The sequence below is a fragment of the Odontesthes bonariensis genome, chromosome 12, assembly GCF_027942865.1.
Source record: "Odontesthes bonariensis isolate fOdoBon6 chromosome 12, fOdoBon6.hap1, whole genome shotgun sequence".
Taxonomy (NCBI): Eukaryota; Metazoa; Chordata; class Actinopteri; order Atheriniformes; family Atherinopsidae; genus Odontesthes; species Odontesthes bonariensis.
The window spans coordinates 21536403-21549785 of NC_134517.1; the positions used below are offsets into that span (position 1 = coordinate 21536403).

The following is a 13383-nucleotide window of genomic DNA, read 5'->3' on the forward strand; positions in this document are numbered from 1 at the left end:
TTTTATTCTAATAAGTGGCATTCTTTGTACTCCCTGGGACAGCTAGAAGACAGTCTGACACACGATGAGAATAAATATTGCATGTGGTAGACATTAAGCTGTCATCCTGGAAAAAAAGAAGAGATGGAGAAATCCGTGTGGTGTTCTTCAGTGCTACACTTTGCCTGCTCTTGTCACAATTGTCACATCTTGATGACTCCCCCCTCTACCCCAGCCCCCTTATTTTCTATCGCCCAGTCAACTGCCATGAATGACAGCATGGATACCCCATATAGAGAATTATTTTGGGTGATGCAGAATGTACTCCTTTGGGTTGAATTTCTGATGTTTCCTTTTATTTTTCTTTAACCCCCCTTTCCCCCATAAATAGCCTTGAAAAGGGCTGTAGCTTTGATAACGTTGTCTCAACAAACATCTCAAAGACAAACCTGGGGCTGGTGGTTTAAGGTTTCATCTGTCACGTGCAGACATTTAAAGTCGCACTATTTAATGGGTGCAGTTATCAAAGAAAGGAAAGTTGTTTTAAAAAGCTTGTTACCAGAACACCCTCGAGGTTTGTTTGAGATACGATGTGAGATGATGCTCTTAATTAAAGCTGCTCCCATTGTGCGTGCACCATGTTCTGTTTCATCCAGCCCATGATTGCTTTGAAGATTGAAAGAAGTTGATAATATTGATGATCGTGTGTGTGTGTGTTTGTCTGTGCGTTAGATCCTTCCTCCTCCCTTCTCAGAGACCGATGTGTAATGTCTTTCCATGTGACTGTGGCCACAGGGAGCAGAGAGCGTCTGCACTCTTGTCGCTCAGGAGCTCACCACTGGGAGGATGAAAAGCATCCCGCAGAGTCCCTGGCTTCCCAGCCTTAAAAGCCACCATGAGCTCATACCTCTCATTTCTGTCTCCCTTAACAGAGACAGGAAAAGCGGGGGGGGGGGTTAGCTTATGCTGTGTGCCACAGCAACATAACCCCCTAAATTGCTCATCTGTGTAAGTTGGAATCCAGCTAAATAGAGAAGACACCAGATTAATGGCATCATGAGGCTGTAGCAGCAGAGATAAGTTAAATGGCTCAGGTTCAGGTGCTGGGCCCTCCACCTGTGGGTGTGTCAGCGAGGCCCTAGGTCACAAATTACTCCTTTGGTTTGTCAGCATTCAATTGCATCTGAAAGGAGAACTCGAACTGGAGGTGATGGCCCACCTTTTGCAGGTTTAAATGGCTCAGCTCTCATTATTGAAGCCAACCTGTATGAGTGCATGTCAGACACAGACCCAGGCCATTGTCTCAGGTAGTAGTCCCTGTACTTTAGAAATTCCCATTGTTTTCCCCTCCTGAGCCGTTTAAGCAGATCAAAGCTCTGACAAGGCACAGGGAAGCCCCAGGCATGCAGAAACACAGGAATTATCCCCCTCCTCAGGATTCCCACACAAAAAGACAAATAAGCTCCAGAGGGTGGCCCCTGCGGGACATCACTATTCAGAGCCAGTCTGTTGTGGAAGGTCCAATTGTTTTTCTTTTTTGTCTTGTCAATTTGCGGTATACAATAATTCAAAATTTTGATGTACTGAAAATACAACAGGTGACAAATATAAAGTTTAACGCAAATGACATGGCAGTTGTTTGTCTAAATGTGAGATAAACATGTTGGTTCATGGGATTGCTTTAATATTTTCTTATTTCATATCGATAAACAATAATACATGCACGTTTTAGATAAGAGCAAGAATCCAAGGATTCTATATCGTCATTCTGACTATGTAAAACATGCAAAGTACTAAGTGATAAGTACTAAGAATGCTCAGGTCTCTGTAGTCATATAGATCTTAATAAAAATCATTAATAGATTTTTTTTTAATATATTCATTTGGCAGTTTACCATCAAACTCAATATTGCAGCATTTGTTTGTAATGCAAAAACGATTTTGAAAAAAAGTGCATACTATTTGGCAAACTATTTTTCTCTCTTTGATTTTGATAGTCAATGAGCAAAAGCACAAACATGGCTTGTGCTTTAGCCTTGTTTGAGCCTTCATGCTGGTGAATGATTAGCAGAAATAATGTCCCTGTCACCCTTAATCACATTAAAACGTGGTTAACATTTAATTTTTCCCACTTGATATGCAAAAATTTCCACTTGATTTGCAGCAAAGGCCATTGGAATTCCATTATAAAAAGAATAAAAATTTCAGGCATCATTTGTTCGGAGAGGGTTATCAAGACCAGAAAGTGCTGAATCTTTCTATTAACAGAGCACTGAGAGATGGCTCTCAGTGCTGGGACATAATGGGAGACTGACAAGACACATACGCTTACACACTCCTTCTTACTGATCTTAGTTCACACTTGTAAAAGCTTTTTTAACGTGGGCCCGCATGAAGGGATATTTTATTCATGTTTTTGTTATTGCATTTCACTCAGCCATATAGATTTGTTTTCTTTAAAGATGTTGACATTAAAAGGAGAATGAATGAGTCTGTAAATCAGCGTGTTGAGAAAAAGTCAATCCTATCTCTGAAGCCACAGAAAGATGAGATCCCATGCATATCTCATCGTGACTTGGCCTTGATGCACAGAAAGCATTTGCTTTGAAACGCGCACATCCGCATGCACGTGTAGAATGACTGAAAGATATACTGGCACAAAAAAAAAAAAATCTGAAGCATGTTTTGAATAAGCATTTCCTCAGATTTACACATCCGTATAAAATTTCACACAAATAATTGGTGGGCACATAAATACACATTGCAAAGTAGCATCAGGAGGCAGCGGTGAAGCTGACAGAATTGGTTTTGGGAGTCGTGTTGACGGCACATCAAAGCTCTTAATTGACAGTGTATTGTTTCTGGAGTTGAGGGAAGGGGGTGTTTCATGTTCCCTGGGCAAGGTGTTTGTCTGGTCCCGTGTCACTCAGTGCAAGGACCCAAAGACCCCCGTGCTCATTTGTGGCTCACATTCTCCGTCTCGGCTTCACATTATTAAAATCATCCCTCAGCCTTCTACCAATAGCCTCTTTGTTACTTGGCTGCCTTGGCTCAGCTCTGTCAAGTCTTCACCAATTACAGTCTCAGGTACAATGGTCTATTCAATGGATCACAGCCCTTGACTGGTGTGGAGAGAGTGATTTGTGAATCATTATTCAGCCGCCTGTAGAGAACGCAATACCTGAGGAATGCAAATAACGTGCCACCAAACAGACAGCTGTGCTGCTAAAAGTGACAAACTACAGCTGTTATTATCTCAGATTGGATTTTTTTCCCCTTGTGGCGCACCCTCCATCTCCTATGTTTTCAGGCTTTTGGCTTTGACTATTTTTCCGTTTTATTGACGAGACTTTGGTTACCACCTTATTGTGGTGACATTCAAACATCAGCTCTCCATCTGCAATGTGAACAGAAAGGCAAATATCAGGTTATGTCTCTGAATAGATGTGCATCTGAACTGAGGGACAAACTGTAATATGAGGCATATAAAATTGTTGTGAAAAACATTCAGTCAAAGCAAAACTGTGCTCTTCTCCTGGCTGTTACCCTGTCGTATGTTGTATATTGATAATCATTAGGTAGGAGCAGTGATCTGGTGCTGCAGGTGATAAAGCGGTGACATTGTTATTGGAATAGATGTGGTATTGAGGTGGTTGGGTTCCTCCCAGTCTTTGATTCTTATGGGCTTTAAACAGGAAACTAGGATTACACATAATGACAGGGACCCCTTAGAATCAATCCAGCCTAGGAGCCGCCGTGTGAAAATGGATTTGTGTGATGCTGTTCTTCGCAGTCTGTCCAATCCCAGCCTCAGAGCTTGTGGGGCTAATCTCATAATTGCCCTAACCCCCTCGTATTGTTCTGACTGAGAGTTACCATTAAGTGTGAGGATATCTTTGTCCTGCAATGTCAGGTGTCCCGCTGAACAGGAAGACAGAAAGAAAAAGAAAAACTCTGGTGGTTGAGAGAATGACAAAGACATTTAAAAGTAGGGAAACACTTAGGGTGAGTTGTTCCACTCCCTCCTGGCTCTACGGTAAATGTTTATTTAACACTCAGCAGGTGAAGTAATTGTCCTCCATTGTAAAACATTAGGCAAAACAGCAAAACCTTGACTGTGTTTTGTAATGTAAGCTCCAAAGTACTTTAATTTTAGGCTTTTTTTTCCCTTCTACACACCTATATTTCAGAGGAATACGTCATTATTTTTTTATCCTGCTACATTCATGATTATGATTAAATGGGCTGTTTTTCATAAATATGACCAGCTTCTGAACTCAAAAGCCAATTGCCCACTTAAACCCTTAAGCTCTATACTAATTTTTAAAACATCCACCTGAAAACATTCTCAGGTTTAGGCCAGAGTGGAACAGGAAGAGTTTAAATCTAAACTGTGGACAAGAGCATAAATATCAACCTAAAAAAACAATGACTCAGAGATGGTGGTGTTGTTGAAAATTTTTTTTTTTTTTAATCTATTTTACTCAAAATTTGTGCTGACTGCACTTTTATATCATATTCAAGCAGAACAGGAGGCTCAACAGAAGAGATTTTGTTATCAAGCACTTAAAGTCTCATCTAACACCTGCAGGTGGAGTAAAATTGTGCCATTCTGTTTTTGTCAAGGAATCTTCAGTAGATAAACACACACTATGCAAAATTGGCGGTTTCAATTCTGACACAACACACAATTTACATGTAGGATTATAAACTAATACTTTCCATTGTGCCTCATTTACTTCAGCAAAGGATCTGCATTCCTCATTTTTAAGTCAATTTCAGCTATCTCTGCAAGTCGTACAACGGTCCCCTGCAAACACTCATGCCTAAGCTAACAAAGAATGCCTCTATGTTAAAGTCCCTCCACTGAGCTTTGTGGCTGCTTTGTGGCTACTGTTCCATCAGGTTGGTGAAAATCAAGGAGTGGGTGGACAGCCACGACCCCGGAGCCTTGGTCATCCCCTTCAGTGGCAACCTGGAGAGCCAGCTACAGGACAGTAGTGAAGAGGAGAGGCAGAAGTATTGCACGGCGCACAAGACGCAGAGGTTAATTAGCATTCTGTCTCCCCACACTTTATCATCAGCTGTGTCTTCCATGCACTCCTTTAATTGCATGTGCTGATGGAATAATAAATGGCAGAGTAATTACCATTATAAAGCAAAGGATCCCTCTTCTTACTGAACAACTCAGTCAAAGGGTTTTCCTCTAAATTAAGTTTTTAACTGTCATCTGTCATCTGTAGGTATAATTATAACTTAGGCATTTTGGGTTTATTGTTCTCGTGTGAAAACCTCTATGGAGAGAAAAATTGTGACAGGGGATTTTTTTTTTCTCCCCTCTCAGCTCAGAAAGAAGCATTGGGTTGAATTCTTAAAAATGTTAAATGAGTCTACAAGTGCTCTAATTAATCAGAGGAACCATTGGAGTACTGAATGTCTTATGTGAAACAAAGTGACCCATCTTATTCACTTAATGAGTTTGTATTGGAATGAATGGTGTCCTGCTGCTGCTGAGGTGAACTTTGTGCAGGCTTCAGTGGCAATAAAGAATACTAAAACAGTTCAGACCCCTCGATTCAAGATTAAATTTCTCTCCACCAGCTCCCTGAGCAAGATCATCAAGGCAGGCTACGCAGTCCTGCAGCTGGAATACTTCTTCACCGCCGGACCAGATGAGGTCCGTGCATGGACCGTTCGGGTAAGAGCCAGCTGCCTTCTGCGCACATACATGTGTGAGTGTGTGTACCAGATGTACACACACAAACAAATACGCACAGTATCCCACGTTCCACCCTGCTGGCACCCACACTGATATCACACACTTTCAACTTTGTCATGGTTGTGCTTTAGCTAGTCATTACAGGCCAAGGATAACTTCAATTACTGGTGAGCTGCTGAACGGTGAAAGTGGGGGCTACATTGATTGAGGAGGGCAACAATTGATTTTGCCCATTACGTCCATGAGAATGTTTCCATCCTGTGCAGATCTGCCTGCCCTCCTCCTGCCGCTGGAGATAAGGAGCCGGTGCATTGTGCCTGCCTAATCTGTGTGACGGAGGTTGTCTGTGCCAAAATTGATGTCGCTTTTCATTCGACTGTTTGTGGGCCTTGCTGGGGGCTCCTCCTCCCTGTGTGTCTCAGTTTACTGAGCCCAGCCCGCCGAGAGCTTTGTGCAATGGGATCGCAGGATTTACATCAATACAGATGTTGGCTTTGCATGTTGGTATTGTGTGTTTTTTTAAAAATAAATGATTTCTTAGAGCTGATAAAAGTGCAGATCTAATAGGATGTTTGACTGACTTACGATTTATAAGTGGATATGGGTGGTTTAAAGTAACTTCTGAATAACTTTTTTTAGATACTAAAGATGGGACTCTGTTGTCACATGCAGTCATCTTCGTTTTTTCATATAATTTGACATCAGATTGCCGCAATACAGAAAGCTTTCAATCCTATAAACGTGACATATCCATTTGAGGATAGAGGCACATTTTCAAAATGTATTGCAATTTTCCAAAATGGCATCTATTCAAAGAACTTGTCACCAAGCGGATCATTATTGTTTTGTTCCCCAAATCTGAGTCTCTTCACTGTTCACATTTTAGTGTATTCAAAATCTTTAAATAGGCTGCTATGAATTCAGTTCATTTGGAGGCAGTAATCAAAGAAAGGTCTGAGACACTTGCTTGAGTTCTTATTTACATTGTTGTCCGTGTAAAAAATAAAATCACAAATAAAGAAGGTGCGTTTCGGTGCGTTAGTTAATAATGCAAATAATTATATTTAAGATTTATTTTTTATATAAATAAACAAATACATTTTATTTTCAGGATTATGTCTCAGTTATAAATAAAAACATCATACTAGAGGACAATTAAAGTCCTCAAGAGAAGAAATTTAGCAGGTGTTTTTTATATGTCTTGATATATGTCACCTACACGCCAGTGTATTGTTGTATATGTATATGTTGTATTGTGGGTATTATTACTGATATTGTAGACTTTTTCATTTCTTGGAAAATGTAACAAAATTCATTACTACCCAGGGGCAACGGTTGTAATTTTGTGTCCAGTTAAACACTTTCGCTCATTTTAGCAGTGCTGATGTAAAACGGTGGGTGGTGCCTGCTCAGGCCAAAAGAGCTGACCAATCAGAGTAGTGAGCTTTTCAGTGAGGGGTCGTATCGCCCCCAGCTTCTGTTTTCAGAGAAAACATGTGAACATTCAGAAGTAAATATCACTTTACCAATCATTTAATGGGAGCTTTAACTCAATTTAGCTTATTCTCAAGGACCAGCTACTGTTTTTAAAGTTAGTTATATCTGTGTTGTTCAAATATTACTCATTTACAATCCGCTCAGCATTTTTCTTAGAATAAAAAAAAACTCCCTCCTCCAAAATATAGGAAAGATATCTATCTATCTATCTATCTATCTATCTATATTGGAGAAGATGAAATGTGGTAAATACAAAGGATAAAGAAACAACATTCAAAGTTTTAGCTTGATATCAGTCTGAATGATAGAAAGTTAAAATAAATATCCTGTTTCTTTTTCACTGATAAGAAAATTAAATAATTCTGCCACATAATATGACATGAATACCAAACTTCAAAGACCATCCACCTGTACACGACTCGCCAAATATTATGTCACATTTATACTGAATAAACCCATCATGAAAAAGTTTGAACGCAACTTTTGTTCGATGTCTTTGCTCTGTCTTCTCCGACTGTCGACAGTCTTCAGGAGAACATGAGGTGCTTTGTTTTTGCCCTTTGAAAACAGGATACATTAGGTTTCAGTCAGATGACATCACCGGGTTCAAGCGCACACTTGTCTCATTATGACTGATGTCCTCGCAATTTACAGAAAAGTCCCAAAACACATCAAAGGCATCCTCAAAAACAGGCTGGTCCTCCTGACCATAAGTGATTACAGGCAGCCTTGATTGTGTGTGAGGGGCATTTAGTCAGGTAAGCACCAGTGAGTAACTATATTAAGCCAATACATCTTGCATTGTAAAAACTACGCTCAGTAATGTCGTGTTCCTAAGCCCTTTAACATGCTTTATTAGGCAGCCTCGAGGTGACCATTATCTATCAGCCTGCTCTGCATAGCTCTTAACTAGGACAATGTGGATCTCTTGTAATGTGCCACATGAAAAAAAATCCCTCCCTTAATCTATTTTTTCTCCAGATAGACAAACCTTGATGCTGATTAATGGTAGTTAAACTCACAAGTACTCCGTCAATGAAATTGCAAATAGATGGTAATGTATTAGAGTCATTAAATGCACATCATTCTTGTGGCATGAAATATGTTGACCCCAACCTGATTATATACATAATTAAAACTGCTCAACAGCTCCTGAGCGCGGAGCTGCGGAGCAGAGAAAGAGCGAGCAGGTCGAAAGGCAGGAATCGGGATGATACAGAGGAGCCACGTCACACGTTTGGGTCGTTTGTCATTTCTGCGCAGCATATAAATTGCACATTTGATCTGTTAGCAGTTTTGAGAGTATCAGAGTTATTCAAGGCAATTTTGAAAAAAAAAGTGTACGCAACAATTAAGCTGTTCATTTAGGTTTGATTTGAAAGACAAATATCCACTTAAAGACACAGCACTACATCTACCACAGTGTAATATTACCGATGGTTGGAAATGAATTTGAATTACCAAAGCCTGGTGTGTCACAATAGTGAGGCCTGATGCAGTGAGGTCTATACCACCCCGGCCTCTCACTGCAACACTGGGTCTTCTTGCTGTCATGACCAGAGAGCTGAGCAGCGACCCACAATGAGGCAAGATTGCTTGGACAGAAATCAATACCACCACAGAATGGGAATCAGAAGGCATTGATAGCAGCGCTGGGTCCTTATCGGTGTCCAGGCTGCCCTAGCAGGGCACAGCCGAGTGGAAAGCTATCCAGAAATCAGAACCGAGGCAAGAATACCCCCGTCTGAAAAACACCCCCAGAGCGATCCCGGCGCTATCACCCTATCAAACACCATGTCGCTCGCATGCTGTAATCCATCTTCTCCAAAACAATTCATTTGTCCTCTCTTTTCCTTCCTCATGACAGAAGGGAACTAAGGCTCCACAGGCTGCGGGGAAGATCCACACAGACTTTGAGAAGGGCTTCATTATGGCAGAAGTAATGAAATTCCAGGATTTTAAAGAGGAAGGCAGCGAGAACGCTGTCAAGGTGAGCAGTCAGAGTACTGGAGGAGATGAGGGGAAGTCTCTTGTGATCAGTGGAGCTGACAGTCACCACAAAGCTCCGACTGAAAACTGCTCTTCACCTTTACTCAGGGGAAGAAATTACTGCACACACTCCAGCACCACTCCTGACAAGCCAACTGATTCTGGCTCTAAACACTGCCATTGTGCACCAGCTGTGCATATCTTTATCACAATGTGTCTTAACTGGCTGATGGTAGTGCTTGCTTGTGGCTCAGCACTGTCGCTCAGAGGAATCACTTCTTCACCTCACCAGGCATTTATCAGATCTATAGAGTGCACTGTTAGCTTAGAGCTCTCCGTGGCCAAATCCCCAAGCCGCTGCAGGCATGTGACAGTGATATAAAGCGGCAAGTTAAATAAAGTGTGAAATTCCTTAAATAAGGACCACTTCATGGATGGGTAGCACAGAAATATGACTTGCATATCTTACTTTTACGATGGACTGCGTTTGTTTTGACCTTTTAACTGTGCTGTGGGTTGCTCATGTGCACACCCCTGTCAAATGTAATAACCGATTTCATGCTGAAATTGTGAAGACAATAACTAGGCTGCAACTGCAGCTGGTACACTGCAAAATGCATGAAAGTGCCTTCTTTTCCTGCTCTAAGTTTAAATGAATTTAGTTTTCAATCTGCAAGCTGACAGCACAAAATTTAACATCAACTATTTAACCCTGTAGGATGCCTTTTCACCGCTTTCTAAAACCTAAATTTCCACAAGATTAAAAAAAACAAAACTCAATTGAATTCTCAGTTATTCGAATCAAAGCAGAAGGGTCTAACTTTGCTCTGCGTGGCTCTTGTGAGCAGCAGCTGTAAGCCACGTTGTTGACATCCCTCTATCAGTGCCATCAACTTCATGTACCCACTTACAGACTCAACTAATGTAATTATGGTAGCACAAAGGCCCCGTGGGGACCGGTGTGAAATTGAAGCACTAAAAAAACATAGAAACCTTCTTACTATTCAAACCCTTTTCCCCCTAAATATTTGATATTTTATGCAGTGGCAGTGTATTGTCCACACCCTCCATAAGCTGCTAACGTAGAGTGAAATTTGTCAGTCCCTGGGGGTTTCACCATTGTTATCTGAGGTTGTGATCAGAGTGTCAGGTCCTTACTGCATGCTCTCTTACTAATCCCTTTTGCAGCCTCAGAAGAACATGGAGCATTTCTGACTGTGGCATTAAGTCCATGCTATTTAATGCCAGTTGTGGGAATAGGCTGCCTGAATAGGGCCAGTGTGCGGGGATATCACATTATTAGTAATCATATCTGCTTAAGCCAAGCTTGCTGCTCCAGATGGCTGCTTTCAAGTGCAAATGAACCAGTTAGACGTGTCTGGTTTAATACATACTCAGGAATCACAAATAGCCATTGATTTTTTTTTTCTCCCCTGTCTCCCTCTCCATCCAGTGTTTCTGGTGGTATTGAGCTTGGATTAAATGGTCTCCTGAGCCTTTAAAGGGACATTGATTCTTCTAATTAATTGTGCACTGTGCAGAACCAGAATGCATAAACCTGTCTGTATTAGCACTTCAAGTCAATTATTTTGAGTTTGCCGGGAAGAACAAACACTTACTGTATACAAAAGAAATGTTAGAACTTATTTAGTTTCCTTGAGAAGTTTCATAGTGTTATAATCAAAGACGTATTAACATTTTGTGCTTGTGCACATGAAACTGAATTGGACAGAAGAGAGGATTACTCACTCAGTAGGAATTCAGGCACCCCATGAGCAAAACATGCATGCAGTTGTGTGTGTTTGTGTGTGTGTGTTCATAGATGAACATGAGTATGACATTTGCAAGTGCTATCATAAGTGACTAAATAGACTGGAAACTAATCTCTCGCTTCTGTTTTCTGTTATTACTTGCAATACACTGGACTATTATGCATTTTATTTAATCCAAAAGTGAAAAGCTAAAATTTACAATAGTCTATAACCATGCATCACAATTTACTTTGCATTTTCTCTTGTTTTGATTCAGCTCTTTTGTAATCTTACAGGCAGCTGGGAGATATAGACAACTGGGACGGAACTACACTGTTGAAGACGGAGACATCATTTTTTTCAAATTCAACGCGCCAAATGCACCAAAGAAGAAGTGACACAAAAAAACCAAAATGTTTGTTTACATAAATGACGGCGTCGTTGCCTTTTTCTGTCTTTCTCTTTCTTTCTTTCTTTTTTTCCTTTCTTTCTCTCTTTAGAGAGTGGGGGTGGGGGCTGTCTAACTTTTGTTTCCTGCTCCGTTGGATCAAATCGCACCTCATGTGCCAAAACACAGGTTCAGTAAACTCTGACAGCTTCGCTATTTAAGATCAGGATCGGCCCCCACTCCAAATTGTAGCAGCATTTGAAGGAGCATATTACTCTCCAGATACTTCATTAATCTCCATCACGGGTGCCAGCACTGACACAGCTGACAGTGGGGACAATGCCACCTGCTCCTCTCTCCCTTCTACAGATAATACATGTTTTACAGTAGGCCAGATGTCTACACTCAATAAAACATTTGACAAAACCAGTCTGTGTGTGTTTTGGGATGTCTGTATTGAGTGGGGAGCTGCATGGGGATGGTGATAGCGGTCCTGCCGACCACTGATTAGAGAATTAAAAGACACAGCTGACATTGACTGTAGCATAGGGGGGGACAATTATAATTAAATCTGTTAAGTGATGCTGATTTTGGAAGGGCACATGCAGGATGCAGTTGTCTTTGCCAAAGGAAATGGTCACTTTAATTATTTGTAACCTTTCATATTCAATTTCTATCACATTATTGAAGATGTGTTTTCTCTTCTACAATCCCTAAATAATGACAGGACAGCGTGTTTGTTATCTTCATAGTTTTTCACACTTATCCCTGAACAATGAGGGCAAAGGTACATCGACAAAATAAATAACAGAAATATTAATCCAAACTGTATTTCCTCCAAAAAGTCCACATTTAAGGATATTCAGTATGGCATGAAAATAGAAGTTGATACAATCCACAAGTGCAACCAGAAAACAAATTCCTGTTGTCTGAAGTAGTGTTTTTCTCGCCCCTATACTTTTTGTGCAAGTGTTTGTGAAGCATTTATGCTGATGGAATTGCACGGCTGCAGCCGCGGTGCTCCAGAGTAAGATTGTATTCTCGGTGGGAGCCCGAACAAAAGAGCTGTAGATCAGCAGTGCTTCGCTGAATATCTTGTAACCATTAAGACTGCAGAGGGAGAAAAAAAATGGCCATTTGATGGGAACAAAAAGATTGAATGAAAATGGTCATTTTACAGGCAGAATATTCTATATAAAAGTTTTGGATGTGATGTTTTATGGAGCCTGTGCAAGCACTACAAAGAATAGTGTTTGTCATGGAAATAAGGTGGATTATAGTCTTTACAGTTTGAGATCTATGGCAAAGTATATCATACTGTTTATTGTGGTTATTTGGAAACAATAGCAGATGACAACATGTGTATCAAATAACATTAAGCTTATTTTGCTTTGCGTCAGCCACTTATTTTAATCACTCAAATTTCATACAACAGACAAAAGGAAGAACCGGCGTTTACAGCTTTCATATACTGTAAATACTTCTACAACAGGCTTTAGTTGACTGTTTTATAAGTGAAACCATACAAATCCTCTGGAGAGTACAATGGGGTCTTGAGACAAAAGTGTTTTTGCATTCCTCTCAGGGTGGTGGTGGTGGCGTTGGCCAACCTAAACCCCACACAGAAGATCATTCATTTGCTGCAGTTTTGAGGCTCAAGGATTGATGAGTTCTTCCCAGTGGTCTGGGTGGTAGAGAATTTTGTTTTTCATAAAGTGCCTATAAATCTTTTCAGGACAAGTAATAAAGCTATTTAGAATCCCCCCCCCCCATATATGAATTTATATGAGTTTCTCATTCTGTAAGCACAACCTCAACATGCTGTTTCAGGGTTTGATACCAATCATTTTTCTGTCACAGTTAAGGCAAGAATTATTGAATTAGAAGCTAATTGGGTGTCTTCTCTGTCCTGACGTCATTGAGTACCATTACACATATAGTTCTAATGGACTGTATGTGCAAACATAACACCATTGTGAAAGCATATATACATTTAGGTCTTTGCAGCCATTGTCGTTATGTAAGTGGACTGTAAAAGTTGCCTGCGAGGACTCATAAAA

General features: G+C 40.6%; 1 protein-coding gene across 1 annotated transcript in view; it reads left to right on the plus strand.

Moving 5' to 3' along the window:
* Window positions 1-11736, plus strand: part of LOC142396677 (obg-like ATPase 1) — a 45494-nt gene extending 33758 nt beyond the window's left edge. The window contains exons 8-11 of the mRNA XM_075479678.1: window positions 4885-5025; window positions 5581-5677; window positions 9063-9185; window positions 11232-11736. Coding sequence (XP_075335793.1) covers window positions 4885-5025; window positions 5581-5677; window positions 9063-9185; window positions 11232-11333 — 463 coding nt within the window. The 3' untranslated portion in view covers window positions 11334-11736. The remainder of the gene's footprint in view (window positions 1-4884; window positions 5026-5580; window positions 5678-9062; window positions 9186-11231) is intronic.
* The last annotated feature ends 1647 nt before the right edge of the window (window positions 11737-13383 follow it).